General features: G+C 46.9%; 1 protein-coding gene across 3 annotated transcripts in view; it reads left to right on the forward strand.

Annotated features, from left to right (window-relative positions):
• Positions 1-15530, forward strand: part of DIAPH3 (diaphanous related formin 3) — a 487575-nt gene that overhangs the window by 19803 nt on the left and 452242 nt on the right. For 2 of the 3 annotated variants that reach the window (XM_059723010.1, XM_019500535.2), the window contains exon 2: positions 5197-5229. The exons of the other annotated variant lie outside the window; for it this stretch is intronic. In XM_059723010.1, coding sequence (XP_059578993.1) covers positions 5197-5229 — 33 coding nt within the window. The remainder of the gene's footprint in view (positions 1-5196; positions 5230-15530) is intronic. 3 annotated transcript variants of the gene reach the window in all.

Genomic DNA, 15530 nt, shown 5'->3' on the forward strand with positions numbered 1-15530 from the left:
CGAGCAGAGGAGGTATATTCATCTTTAGTGATCTCACCTTGTTTCCACTTCTTATGTGCTCCCCTTTTGGCCCTTAGGCTGCCCTGGATTTCTCTGGTCAGCCATGGAAGCCTCCTGGCCCCTTTCCCTTTTTTGCCTCGCTCGGGGATCGTCTTGCTTTGTGCCCGAAGGATCGTTTCCTTAAGGCACAGCCACCCTTCTTGGGCTCCCATCCCTTCAAAACTCCTACTCTGCAGTGCGTCCTTGACTAATTGCCTCAGTTCATTGAGATCAGCTTTCCTAAAGTCTAGCACTTTCACCCTACTAGTTACACTCGACGTCTTATGTTGAATTCTATTATTAGGTGATCACTGTCTCCCAAATGGCTACCGATCTGGAGGTCCCCTACCACGTCATCCCCTGTTGCCAATACCAGATCCAGTATGGCATTCCCCCTAGTGGGATCATGTACCTCCTGTGTCAGGTGGAGGTGCTGTACACAGGTTAGAAACCCGCGCGAGCGGTGGGACCTTGCTGTCTGCGTCTCCCAGCAGATGTCCGGGTAGTTTAGGTCCCCCATGACTACCGCCTCTTTAGCTTTTATGGTCTCCGAGAGTTGCCTCAGGAGCCCCGCATCTATTTCTTCCCCTTGGTGTGGGGGTCTGTAACAGACCCCTACCACCAAATCCCTTTCTCCTTGCCCCCCATGTAGCCTAACCCACAATCCTTCTACTTCCTCAACCTTGGATTCTGTCTTGATGAGGGTTGATATATATTGCTCACTGACATAGTGCAACCCCCCCCCCCTTTCTTCCCCGACCTGTCCTTTCTGTACAATCTATAGCCCTCAATATGTACAGCCCAGTCGTGGGATGAATCCCACCAAGTTTCTGTTAGCCCCACTAAGTCATAAGACAACATTAGTTGTCTTGCTTCCTATTCATGGAATCTGAACATTCATGGCAGGTGCCATATTGTTTCATTGGGTGGTAGGGGAGAATCAGACCCATAGGGCAAGCCAAAAATACTATAAAATATAATGGGTACCTTGTTTTTGCTTGACATAACCTAAACTTCTGGTAAGTGGATTGTGGTACGTACTCTGGGTAGTAACTGCCTGATATTGTGGAATTGGTTCTTTCCTGGTCCTAAACAACTATTAACTGATTTCCAGGACCTTTCTTGGACATTTGAGAGAGTCCAGTTTGGAAGGTAGGAAGCTCCAGGAACCATGGCCCCCCCCTGCCCCCTCCTTTGTGCACTGGGATTAGGTATCCAATCCAGTTAATATGTGGTCTTAAACACATATTTATATTGAACCTCAGAAATGGCAGACCCTGAAATTTCCTTGGCAGAGCAGATAATATGTGATTGTGACTTTCTGTTTCTGTGTTCTGTAAACTAGGAGTACTGAAACCCTAGCCCATGGGCCAGATTGGCCTGCATTGCAATATTAGTTGGCCCATGGGGCTCTGCATGAGAAAATTGGTAGCTGGGGGTAGGTGCTACTGGAGCCCTGGGCCCTGTGCACTAGAATGGGTGCCTGATCCTAGTGCCCAGAGTGGAGGTTGGGGAGGAGCAGTGGTGGTGGCACTGGGCATGTGACACCAAGGGCCCAATTCTAGCAGGCAGAGTCCACCTGGCCTGAGTGCCCCACGCCAAGTGCAAACTATTCTACAATAGAGGGAATTTTACAGCCATCCTCCATATCACTTGCACTACTCCGAAAATTCCTAAGAGATTACAAGTGGGACACACACAACCCTATGAAATGAGATATGCAAAGTAAGCTTTTATTTTAGAGAAATATCATTTATATAAATGATCTACCCTGAAAAGGTATTTTAGAATTGAAGTAAGAGCCACCCCAGTTCTATAAAAGGGGTGTATTAGATCAGTGGTACTTAACTTTTGACCTCCATGGGCCAGATAAGGGGTGTGGGACTAGGCCCTAGGCCCTTGCGAATGGGCCCATCTACCAGGGCTGGGCCTGTACCCCATGCCAACATGTACACTCACTTTTTCAGTGCACAGGGCCCTAGTGCTCCCATGGAATGACAAAGTGCTGGAGACTAGATTTGGCCCATGGGCATTGGACTAAGCACCCCTGCATTGCTGTCCCTCAGTAAGCAGCTCTGCAAGCCTGCTTAAAGTGTCTACCACAGCGGGTTTCTGATCCATATAGAAACTTAAAAAATTAGGGTTGGAAGAGACTCATCTATTCGAACCCCCTGCTCAAAGCAGGACCATCCCCAGCTAGATCATCCTAGCCAAGGCTTTGTGTAGTCAGATCTTCAAAACCTCCAAGGATGGAGATTACATGACCTCTCTCTTTAACTTGTTCCAGTGCTTTACTACCCTCCTAGTGAGTTTTTTTTTCCTAATATCCAACCTAAACTTCTTCAGCGGCAACATGAGACCATTGCTCATTGTTCTATCATCTGTCACCACTGAGAACAGTCTAGCTCAGGGGCTGGCAACATTTTTTGGGCAGAGTAATAAAAAAAACCTTGCAATCTTGAGTTGTAAGATGTTGATATGCCAGGGGTGGACAGCAGGGTATCTGCAAGGAGCCTGTTCCTTGTTGAGGCAGTGAAGCCCTGGCCCCTTCCTTGCTGTCTGCCCTGAGGTGCGCATGCCAAGCAAAATACCTTCATGTGTCATGCTGGCACCCGTGCCAGGGATTGCCTACCCTGTTCAAGCTCCATCCTCTTTGTAACCACCTTTCAGGTAGTTGAAGGCTGCTATTAAATCCCACCTCAGTCCCTTCTCCAGAAATAAGCCCAGGTTCCTCAGCCTCTTCTCAGAAGTCATGTGTCCCAGCCCCCTAATTACTCCAGATGTAGCCTCACCAGAATAGAAGGGGAAGAATCACTTCCCTTGATCTGCTGGCAACACTCCTCCTAATGCAGCCCAGTATGCTGTCAGCCACCTTCGTAACAATGGCACACTGGCTCGTATATATTTTATTGCCCACTGTAACCCTCAGGTCCTTTTCTCCAGAGCTGCTGCCCTATCCAGCTCAATTGTAGCACTTGCAAACCTATTCTCTGGGCTCCCTGCTGGCAGTGGCTGGATTGGGGATCAGATCCCTATTGCAAAAATTCTATCTCCTGCCAGGCTACATGTGCTAGAGTATTGATCAGGGGGAGCAGCTGTGCTGCTTGCACTGTGCACGCAGCAGGGGAGATACTAGGCAGCTTGCACAGTGGTGAGGAACTGGGGGGGTGCCTGCCCACCCCACAGTGTGCAGTGTTTGGGTCCATGGTCCACACAGTCTGTGGCCCCTGGGTCTGCAGCCCCCTGCTGCCTGAAAGTTGCAGAGCCATGTTCTAGAATTAAATATACTATAGGGAAATAAAAAAGAGATTGGATAGCTTGTGACAGCACTTGGACTGAATTGCACTGTTTGCCATTTGAGCAAGTAAGGCCTCAAACAAACTTGCATTTGAAGTTGAGTATGCTGAGCACCCAGATGGTGCTTAAGATGTCCATACCACACACTCTCCCTACGTCCCTCTTCCCCCCTTTTTGGAGCAGGGGGGAACCAAGCACTGTGGGATGCTGGGGAGCTAAGAGACCCCCTGTAATGCAACAGTGTGCTTTGCAGGTGTGAAAAGTAGCACTATAAAATACGCTGCAGAAAATTTCTCGTTAAATCTGGGAACATTTTGTAATGCTTCTGTCATTTTTGTACCGTTCTGGGCATGTGTATATTCTGAACTTTATTTGTGGCACTATAAATGTAACTTCTATGCATAGCCAGAGTCTAATTAAAATCCTCTTAAATTTTTAGAAATGTAAATAGTATTTCATAGATTCATAGATTCATAGATGTTAGGGTCGGAAGGGACCTCAATAGATCATCGAGTCCGACCCCCTGCATAAGCAGGAAAGAGTGCTGGGTCTAGATGACCCCAGCTAGATACTCGTCTAACCTCCTCTTGAAGACCCCCAGGGTAGGGGAGAGCACCACCTCCCTTGGGAGCCCGTTCCAGACCTTGGCCACTCGAACTGTGAAGAAGTTCTTCCTTATGTCCAGTCTAAATCTGCTTTCTACTAGCTTGTGGCCATTGTTTCTTGTAACCCCTGGGGGCGCCTTGGTGAATAAATCCTCACCAATTCCCTTCTGTGCCCCCGTGATGAACTTATAGGCAGCTACAAGGTCGCCTCTCAACCTTCTCTTGCGGAGGCTGAAAAGGTCCAGTTTCTCTAGTCTCTCCTCGTAGGGCTTGGTCTGCAGGCCCTTAACCATACGAGTTGCCCTTCGCTGTACCCTCTCCAGGTTATCCGCATCCTTCTTGAAGTGTGGCGCCCAGAATTGCACGCAGTACTCCAACTGCGGTCTGACCAACGCCCTATAGAGGGGAAGTATCACCTCCTTGGACCTATTCGTCATGCATCTGGTGATGCACGATAAAGTGCCATTGGCTTTTCTGATGGCTTCGTCACACTGCCGGCTCACGTTCAACTTGGAGTCCACTAGGACTCCAAGATCCCTTTCCACCTCTGTGCCACCCAGCAGGTCATTCCCTAGGCTGTAGGTGTGCTGGACATTTTTCCTCCCTAGGTGCAGCACTTTGCATTTCTCCTTGTTGAACTGCATCCTGTTGTTTTCTGCCCACTTGTGCAACCTATCCAGGTCTGCCTGCAGCTGTTCCCTGCCCTCCGGCGTGTCCACTTCTCCCCATAGCTTTGTGTCATCTGCAAACTTGGACAGAGTACATTTCACTCCCACGTCCAAGTCGCTGATGAAGACATTAAAGAGTATCGGTCCAAGGACTGAACCCTGCGGGACCCCACTGCCCACACCCTTCCAGGTCGAGACCGACCCATCTACCATGACTCTTTGTGTGCGACCCTCTAGCCAATTCGCCACCCACCGGACTGTGCAGTCATCCACATCACAGCCTCTTAACTTGTTCACCAGTATGGGGTGGGATACCATATCGAAGGCCTTCCTGAAGTCTAAGTATACGACATCCACCCTTCCTCCTGTGTCCATTTCTTAGGTGACTTGCTGTATATTTGTAAGCCAGTTAAAACCAAGTCAAGGAAATAAACTGTTTCTTATAAGGCATTGTTTTAAAGAGATTTGTTAAAACCATGTTTAATTTCCTCTTACAGATTTTTTTTTTTTAAAGCCACTTAATTACGATGCAAAAACAATTTTTTTTTCACGATAATGATATGACTGGTTTCTTCTTTAATTTTCAGCATTTAAATATCAAGACACTGACAGATGATGTGGTAAGACTACTTAAGTTTGCTTCTGTATGCTTGGTGACTAACCGTCTAACTTGAACAATTAAAATATATTTATTGTAGCTTCTTTGCTGCTAGAAGCTCTGTTGGACAGCTTTAAATTAAGCTCAAATAGGTAAAGCCTGGCTAAACTGGAAGAATGTTAATGATGTATAATATACTAGGTATAGGTGACAGACTTAGGTGCTTGTAGCTGGTTTTGCAATTGCTGTACTCTGTTTTTAATCACTATTAAATAAGTAGGTCAGCTTAGTATAACTGTCTAGTTAATGCCTTTAAGATTTGCTTCAGTTCTTGTATTTCTTCCATATCTGACTAGCATTGCCAGGTTGCATGGTATTTAATGTTTGCTTGTAAATTTTTTTTAAACTGTACTATCTAATGCATGTCTTATGTAAAAGCTCTTTATCAGTCATTTATTTGTTTGTGTATCTGAAGTTGTCTGGTTGATTTGATAGAACTATTCAGCGCTCTCTATTACAAGGTAGAAATCTTTTAAACAGCTAACTGCAATATCTGTAATGACAACTGTGCTCTTGTTAAGTGTTTAAAAATAGGTCTCTCTTCTTAAATAGAAGGAAGAATTCTTTTTTCACATTCAAATAACACCTTTAGCTTTTAACTTGTAACTTTATTTTCACCTTGAACTTTTGGCACCACTGGCATTTTTTCTGAAATTTATTTTCTGTATTCGATTTGTGCAACAAATGAACCATTTTTGTGTAAATATTTGTGCTTATAATTGAAACATAATAATGTAGGAATGTTGCAAAATAATCATGGTAAATTGTGTTTTAAATGGGAATCCATTGGTTTGTGGTATCTGTGGTTAGGTAGGCAACAAATAACCTAGCATATCTTTCAGTGTCCTGTTGGTCAGCTGTTGTAGTGTGTTATTGATTTTCAGTTCAGTTTGCCTCGTAGCAGTTTTCATGGTTCCATTATCATCATTAGGGATGTAAATACTGATTTAAAAAAATAATCTGGTTAACATGTTGTAATTACAGTGGTTAAACAATTAATTGGCGTGCCAACCCCTAGCCTGGCCCATGTGGGGCTGCTCTGTGCCAGCCTGCAGCTCACCCCTGCCTGGTCTGGCACGAGTGGGCTGCTTCTAGCCCTTTGAGGTATAGTGGGGACTTAGCAGTTCCCTGGGGCCCCAGCTCCCCAGAGCTGTGCCTCATGACAAGCAGGACAGCTGGGCAGTTCCTTTCCTTTTAAGCATCTTTCTTTTAATTTTTATTTTCAGGATTGGGCCTCTCACAGCGCATGGCAAGCGGCCTCTGACTTCCATGCTCCCCAGAGAGGAAGCCAGGCTGCTTTTGTTGTGGTCAGCAGAGGAGTGGGAAGGTGGGATTAATACTTTAATAGCTAGGCTCCATGGACCCCTGCTCTACACTAAATAACTGGTAGGTTATCATTCGGCTTATTGGTTAAATGATTAATTGTTTAACCATTCAGACCCCAAATCATTATCTAGTTGGACTGCTCCTATAACACAGCTTATAGGATTTCCCCGAAATAACTTATTTTTGGGTTCATTTCTCTTTTTTTCAAAGGCTTGGTAGGAAATAATTCTCATGTTCTGTCTCAGTGTAAAACTGGATCGATTGTCTGTATCTATCTTTGTCTTTATTGTGCTTAAGTTCTTGACTCTGAGAGACAAATGAATAGTATGGGGCTCAATCCAGCCTGCAGACTGGCACTCAGCCTAAACCTACTGCAGTCTAGTCCTGTGCACCTGGTTTAGGCCCTGCATGATAGTGTTCAACTCAGCACGCAGGGTGCCTGATTTGTTGTGTAGGGCCCAGGACTTCCCATGAGTCTGGAAACTTGGCAGCATAGGAGTAGTTACATTGCTCCCTTGGTGCCAAAGATTTGGACCCAGGGGGAGGGGGAGCCCTGTGGCCTGGATGACACTGCTCTAGGGACTGGATCCGGCCATGGACTGAGGGTTGAACACCCCTGATGCAGAACCTAGCAAACCCCTTTTCTAGTACATCTTAAAGATCTTCTGTCTTGAACCTGCAGTTTTACCTGCTACTGAAGCGCATACTGAAATGGATAAATTCAGCTTGTGCTTTTATTATACTTTCCACTTGCTTTCCTCATTTTTCATCTAGTATTCTTGCTCTCTCTCCTCGCTGCGCCTGTTTGGTCCACCACTACTAGATTTCTAACTTGGTGCCCAGGGTAGCTTGCACTGTGCTTCCACTCACATTCACCCCATGCCTGTTGATGGCCCTGGCCAGCATGCACAGCTTACTCATGGGCTGCTGCTGCAGTCACGTGGGTACTGCTTGGCTCTCCCTGCCTCCAGCAACTCCACCTCCTCCTGCCCTTGCTGTACCACTCTGGGCAGTAGTGTTGCACAAACTGCTAATTTCATGCCCCTGGAGGCTTGTCCGATTTTTACCTCTAGGAGAGAGTCGCACACACTCAGGCTGGGTCCACCTCAAGTTTATTGTTTGCAAACAGATCGACAAGGGAGCTGAGTCGCTTAAATCGGAGTCGACCTCGAACTGTGTCCGAGGTTTCTTTTTATAGCTAACATAAACAATAGATGCCAACGTGTCGTGCAATTATTGGCAGCCTTAGCATTACGTCTTGCATCGCATGTCTAGCAGTTACATGTTCTATGACGGTTTACATACATATCTTATTTACATCTTAGATCCCCTCCCAGGGGCAGTTCTTAAGCCCCTCTCGGTCATCCTTTGGTCAGGGTGTGATTTTTTTACATCAACATTTTTCCCTGTCCCTCTTTGCTTATCTCTCATAAGGAGTTATTTATTGCACCCATTCCTGGCTCTGTCTGCAGAAGTTTAGTGCTGCTCATAAATCAATCAGTAGCCTACGTGCCTTAGTGTTAAGTGTGGAAGTGATTACAAAAGCAGGATGTATAGATTATGCTATATTTTTACCACAATTCCCCCCTCAAGATGCTTTCTAACTCTAATCTTAATAGCTGTCAGCTATGGCTAACTTCTGATAATGCACAAACTTCTCTCGGTTGATGACTGACTGTACTGTTCGTCTCAGAAGGGCCATGATGCAGGGTATAATACAGGGGAGCAAACAAAGTATCGACATTAGCAGGCAAAAGACTAAGAAAGCTCCCCTTAACCATCCAAAATTAGGGAGCCAGGATGTAAACCAATCAAAATTCCACCCGTTCCATGTTTGGACTGAGACATGTGCTACCTCCTCCATTTCATCCGCTAAGGCCTTTATCAGTTCACCATTATCATCGATTTCAACACAACAATTTGATAAATTTAACTTCCTGCACACCCCTCCTTCACTTGCAAGTATGTAGTCAAGAGCTAAGCGGTTTTGCAGTACCGTGGTACGTAGTTGAGTGAGCTGGTTGCCAATCAGAGGCAGGGCTGTGGCAGTTTTATTGGTAACAATTTCTACTACGGCCTGGAGCCTAATAATTCGATTTGTCAAATATGTGGGCTCTCTCCCAATCACGTTTGGCTTCCAAGTTGCTGGACCATAGTACTGAACGATTCTCTCTGCTGGGTATTCATCATTTCCCCACTTTTGGCCCCCTCCTGCCGCTATTCTCTTGAAGGAGATATCAGTGCTGCGTTTTGCTCGATGAGTTTTGGGTTGTGTTATCCAAACACCCGGAATTAAAGCCCCCAAATAACAAGTCCTAGTCCAACTGGCGGGAAGCTGTCTATATGCCCATCGCCAACAAATCCACCATAGCCCACAGGCTTCATTTGTGATGGTGGAATGAGAGTTCGTCAGAGCTAGAGTTAGTGAACTTCTTTTTGTTGAACTCCCACTCACCGTGGTACCATTTCGATAGTGGGTACAATTAATGCCCCAAACTGAAATCCACTCCTTACCCAATAGGCAGCTACAATTGTCAAACTTGTTATGAGAGACATTTGCGCATGTCCATGCACCCTCCCAGGGGGCGATCTCCTTAGAAATCCATGTTTCCTTGCACCTTGACTGTCCCACTCTAAATCCACCTCCGTGTTGGGAAATGCAGATAGATCTGGTAACTTTTGCCACCATAACTCTCCCAGAACCATTGTATCGCAAAGAGAAATTCCGGTTAAAACCCCAATCTGAGACTATACCAGTCCTATTGAGGGGGATAGGCAAGAAAGGGACTCCCTCATCACTAGAAACAGGAGTAAGTGCACACAAAAGACAACTTTGGTTAGTTAGAGCCCGGGCTGAATCCTTGAGAAGGGCCACCCATGTGTTTCCCACCCATGGGTTTGCAGGTGGGCCTTTTGGTTGCCAAACGCTACTGACATTTGGGGTACTGACAGTTGGGGTACTGGCAGTTTGAAGGCTAGAGGGCCAATCTTTAAGAAGTGCAAACCAGAGTTCGGGGTCCGGCTTTACACACATTGCTGCCGTACCAGCACTGAGTCCATATTCTATTATAATTTCTCGACGCAAGCAGCAGGAAATGGGATGCAGGTGGACATTGATTACAGTTGACTTCGAAGCTTTGTAGCTAGCCTTACTGAGGATTGCAAGCTCGCTTCTCTTACACTTACAACAGGTAGACATAACTGCTGGGTTCGATTATACCTAAAAGGGACAAGAGCCCCAACAAATAGACTAGGGCCCACATCTTTGCAAGCATAACTTCAAACCTCCAGCAGGTTCACTTTTCCACTTGTTGGCTTCTTGTTCCCGGGTGTTATCAGCTTCCAGAGTGACCACACCCTGGGAGTTGGTGTCCTCTTGATGAAAAGGCTTTACCCTTGAGCAATGGGTTCACTTATCGCTGTTTGATAAGCGAACAGCCGTGTGTGTAGTCAGCAGCACCTGGTAGGGTCCCTCCCACCTTTCTGCGAGGGGATTCTTTTTCCACTTCTGCACCAAGACTTGGTCACCTGGTTTAAAGTTGTGGATCAGTGCATCAAGAGGGAGGCTCTGGAAGGGTGCAGCAAACCTGTGTAGGGAAGACAAAACAGACTGCAAGGCAATAACATGTTCCCAAATTTCGGATTTTCCCAAGTCCACAGTAACCTGTTTCCTCCACCCTGCTGGCAAGACTCTGGGAGGCATACCAAACATTAATTCAAAAGGTGACAATTTAATCCCTCCACATGGTGTGCTACGAATATGAGTTAAAGCCAGTGGGATTGCCTGCGACCATTTCAAATGAGTCTCAATACACATTTTTGTTAACATAGCCTTCAGCGTTCTATTTATGCGCTCCACCTGACCTGAACTCTGGGGTCTCCATGGAGCATGGAGTTTCCATTTGATATCTAAAGTTTTGGACGCTTCCTGTACTATTTTCCCCACAAAATGACTTCCTTGATCTGACTCAATAGACTCAGACAACAGAAATCGGGGTATTATTTTGTGGAGTAGCACTCGTGTCACCGTGGATGCGGTAGCCGTTCTTGTGGGGTACGCTTCCACCCATCCAATTAGTTGATCGACCAATACCAGCAGATAACGGTAACGACCGGACTTTGGAAGTTTAGCGAAGTCAATTTGCTAGGCTTGTCCAGGATAATAGGCCCACGGTCTTCCAAGTTGGGCCTACTGGTTGAGTTAAGACCCCTGAGGCTACCCCTTTATTTTCATACACATACAGTCTATAGGGCTTGCGCCCATGTGGAATCATCAACGCTGGGGGTTGCAAGAGGGCAGCTTTCAATAACTCAAATGCATGTTGGTTTTCCTTAGTCCATTTCCAATTTGTGAGACCCTCCTTTGTGAGGGACTTATATAGGGGTTTGGCTTTTCCCTCATAATCAGGAATCCACAGTCTACAAAACCCGGTTAGGCCCAGGAAAGCTCGCAGCTCTTTGGGGTTTTTGGGGGCAGGCATATCCTGTATTGCTTGAATTCGATCTCTACTCAAAGTCCAAGCCCCCTTCTCAATCTCATAACCCAAAAAGGTGACCTTTGGCTGAAAATTTGAGCCTTTTCCTGTGACACTTTATACCCCTTTCTTTCCTAGGGTATTCAGCAAGGATTCTGTCGCTCTTTTTCCCATCTGCACATCAGGACTTGCTACCAATAAATCATCAACATACTGCAGCAGCGCCACCTCAGGGTGTCTCTCTTTCCAGTGCTCCAAGTCTTTTTGCAATGCTGTTCCAAAGATATGGGGGAATGAGACAAATCCCTGGCGCAACACTGTCCATAACAATTGAGTCTTATGATACGTGTCTGGATCTTCCCATTCAAAGGCAAACAATTTCTGACTATCTTTGTGTAGCGGGATAGAGAAGAAAGCATCTTTTAAATTTAGCACGGAAAACACCTTGGCATCTGCTGGAACTTGGGTCAGAAGGGTGTGGGGATTTGGGACCATAGGATGATACACTACAATCTTTTTGTTTACAGCTCTCAAGTCGTGCACTAACCTGAAGGAGGCGCCATCTGCTTTGGGCACACCTAGGATCAGGGTGTTAAAGGGAGATGATCCCTTTATTAACCACCCATACCGCTTGAATTTTTCAATCAGCGGCTTCAAGCCCGCGTGGGTGGTTTTCTTTAGAGGATACTGTTTCACACACACAGGACCCTCTCCCTCCTTCAGGGGAATCTTGACTGGATTTATGTATTTTGCCCGGGCAGGAGTCCCATCTGCCTACACACATGAATCAACATTCTCTAAAATCTCAATTCCTTTGGCTTCTGACACAGCCTTGGCTGCCTGGAGGGCCATTTGGTAATTTGAGCCCTGTTTCACTGGCAGCCGCATTACAATCAGGTTCTTACAGAAGAAGATTTCAGCTCGCAGCTTTGTTAGTAAATCCCGCCCCTGGGGGGCTACTGGGCAAGCAGGGGAAACTACGAAGGCATGCTCCAACATGTTGTTCCCAATTTTCGTGAGGAGGGGCTTACACACAGGCAATCTGGTTCGTCTTCTCTCAATACCTTTTACAGTCACATGCTTTCCACTTTCTTTAGCTAGAGGGGGCTTTACTGGGATCATAGAAAAGGTGGCTCCGGTATCTACCAGAGCCTCATAGTCTCTGCCACCGATCCTTATTTTCACCATGGGATCTTCCCCCGAGGATTCCGCCCGCATCTGGCGGCCCCCCCGCTGAGTTTCCCTCTGTTTGTCTTTCAGCTTAGGACAATCCCTCTCCCAGTGTCCCTTCTCTCGACAATATGCATACTTATCAGGCTTAGGTCGGCTTTTTCCTTTCTTCTGCCCCCACTCAGGTTTCTCCTTTCATCCCCCACCGGTGTTTGTGCTTTTGCCCAAGGCAGCTGCTAGCATTGCCATCTGTTTTTGTCCATGCTTTTCCTCTCTCCTCTCTGCCACCTGATCACGATTCTCATAAACTTTATATGCAATCTCTACGAGTTCTGAAAGTGGTTTACCCGCTGCCCCCTCAGTCTTTTGCAGCTTTTTCCTCATACGGGGGAGGTGTTTTAGAACGGCTTGCGTCGGCTATCTCTTCCCGATCCGTTTGGTCTTTGTCCGATGGTGTTCTAGCCTCATCCCTGCGCCTTAACCCTTGAGTCAGATCTCCCTCGCTATCAGAATCAAAGAGGACCCGGGGCTTTCTCCCAGCGTCTTAGTTAATTTATGACAAGCCCGACGTGCTGTTGGATGAGGGCGCTTTGAGCAGTTTCTCCCTTAATACAACGTATGTTCTCAGACACAAAAATAGGATCCTTTACCAGACAAAATTCTAGCCGGCAGTAAGGTTTTAAACTGACCTGTATTTAATAAGGTTCGGATCCAGTCACCATAATTTTGAGCGCACAGAAAGACACAGGAAAGCCTTATTTAGGACGTCCGGGCTGCTCAGTGCCTTGCCCCGCAGTTTTTACTGCCCAGACCCAAGGCTACTGACCCGACACTGGCTCATACAGTGGAAGGAGGGAGGGAAACACAAAAGGGATTCTTTCACTCCTGCCCTTGACAGAAGATACTGGGACAACGGATTTGGGAAAGACAAAATCACTCAGACATCTGTCCACTGGGTCACGAGGTTCTGGCTGAGCACCCTTGCGTTCGACACTACTTTATCAGGCAGAATCGGGGCAGCTAGACTCAGCCTTAGTCCCAGACCTGGTCAGTGGCTCATTTTTCTAAATACACAGACGCACATTTGTTCAGTCAGACCTACCTCTTCCCCCACACCGCCTTAGCCAGATTCACATCGAAAGAACTGGCATCTGGCCACCCCACTCCAAATGATGGCCACTCTAACTGACAAAAAGTAATCAATCTTTCTTTTGACATTTCTACCCCGTAATCTCCTTTGAATTTACTAAAGTTTCTTAGCATGCATCCTAATGGGGTTGCAGAGCTTTCTTCCCGGGAGCTACCCAAACCCATTGTGTCAACTAATATTCAGACCTATTTGCTGAATTTCAAAACAAAGTCCTCGGGGCTAATGTTCAGACCTCTATGCTGAACGCTAAAACCAATATCCAAAATTCCAAAAATCCCCGAAAGACTACTCAAGTGACACAAGGAAAGCGAATACTTACTCCTGCCAACACCCTGGCACCGTCTCTTCAGACCCTGCTCAGCCTGGGTGACTCATTCAGTGGAGAGCCTTTAACCTCCCGGGTGTCCCGACTCACGTTCCCAGTGACCATGACAGACTCCAAAAGCGGTCTGGTGCGCGCTTCACGGACACCTTTGCAGGTCTTGTCGTCTGACCCCAGGGTGGTCCAAGGGCTTCTCCTGGCTGGCTCGCTAAATTGTTGCACAGACTGCTAGTTTCGTGCCCCTGGAGGCTTGTCCAATTTTACCTCTAGGAGAGAGTCACACACACTCAGGCTGGGTCCACCTCAATTTTATTGTTTGCAAACAGATCGACAAGGGAGCTGAGTCGCTCAAATCAGAGTCGACCTCGAACTGTGTCCGAGGTTTCTTTTTATAGCTAACATAAACAATAGAGGCCAACGTGTCGTGCAATTATTGGCAGCCTTAGCATTACGTCTTGCATCGCATGTCTAGCAGTTACATGTTCTATGACGGTTTACATACATATCTTATTTACATCTTGGATCCCCTCCCAGGGGCAGTTCTTAAGCCCCTCTTGGTCGTCCTTCAGTCAGGGTGTGATTTCTTTACATCAACATTTTTCCCTGTCCCTCTTTGCTTATCTCTCATAAGGAGTTATTTATTGCACCCGTTCCTGGCTCCGTCTGCAGAAGTTTAGTGCTGCTCGTAAATCAATCAGTAGCCTACGTGCCTTAGTGTTAAGTGTGGAAGTGATTACAAAAGCAGGATGTATAGATTATGCTATATTTTTACCACAGTAGGTCGCATGGGGAAGCAGCAGTGGCCATGGGGATGCATGCCAGGCATTGCATGCACAGCTGGGTGGAGGGAAGCTGCAGCTGGGCAGCTCCTGCCCCAGTGCACGGGGCTCCAGCTCCAGCCCGCCTCCCACCCACTCTGCCCACTTGGTGCGATGAGCAGCTACCTGTGGGTAGCCAAGTCAGTGGAAGGAGTCCAGGAGCTATAGCCCTCTCTACTAGGTCAGGAGGCATCTGGGGCAGCTTTTCCCCAGCCTAGCTGGGCATGTGGTGCCTGGGGCACATCCCTATAGTTGCCACTGCTTCCCTGTGCTACCTGCAGCCAGGAGCAGTGCGGCAGGGGCAAGAGGAGGACGAGCAGCCACTGGAGGTGGGCAGGGGGAGGGAGCTCCAATGGTAGCGGGAGCAGTCCCCTGGGAAGACGGGTGAGTTGGCTGGGGCAGTGCTGTCAGTGGGTGTTGGTAGGAGTGATGTGCGGGCTGCCCCAGGCAGGAGCGAGTGGGGCTTGGTTCTATGCAGAGCACTGTAGGGGCAGCATACCATTAATTAGCAGGCTGGATCCAACCTGTGGTTCATATTTTGCACACCCCTTCCCTAGAACCATGTGACTGTTGCTTAAAGGCTCTCAGCTGAACTCTCAAACTTTGAACAAAATATAAAATGGATGAGAAATAATAATTAAAACAAAGTAGTTGTGGATCACGTTCTCCAGATCAGGAGGTACTATTGATCTATGTGCTTATCTTGCTTCTCTATTGTCAATTCCTGGGGAGACTTGGTGTATAAGAAGTTCTGTAGACATCTGAAATTCATGTAGTTTAGGGGCATAAATGATGGAGCAGGTATGTAAGGAATACTCTTTTGGGTGGAGAAGGGTGAGAACTCTTGCTTTTAGTCCTCGGGGGGGGGGGGGGGGGTAATCATTTAAGGACTAGCACAACATGGTCTTCTCCATTCTCCCTGTGTATGCACCTCCTGCCTTTTTTATTGCCAGCTGCTAAGTAGTTTAAGAACAGTTGAATTACCAGCAAGAAGAAGAAAAT

Source organism: Alligator mississippiensis, chromosome 1, assembly GCF_030867095.1.
Source record: "Alligator mississippiensis isolate rAllMis1 chromosome 1, rAllMis1, whole genome shotgun sequence".
NCBI lineage: Eukaryota > Metazoa > Chordata > Crocodylia > Alligatoridae > Alligator > Alligator mississippiensis.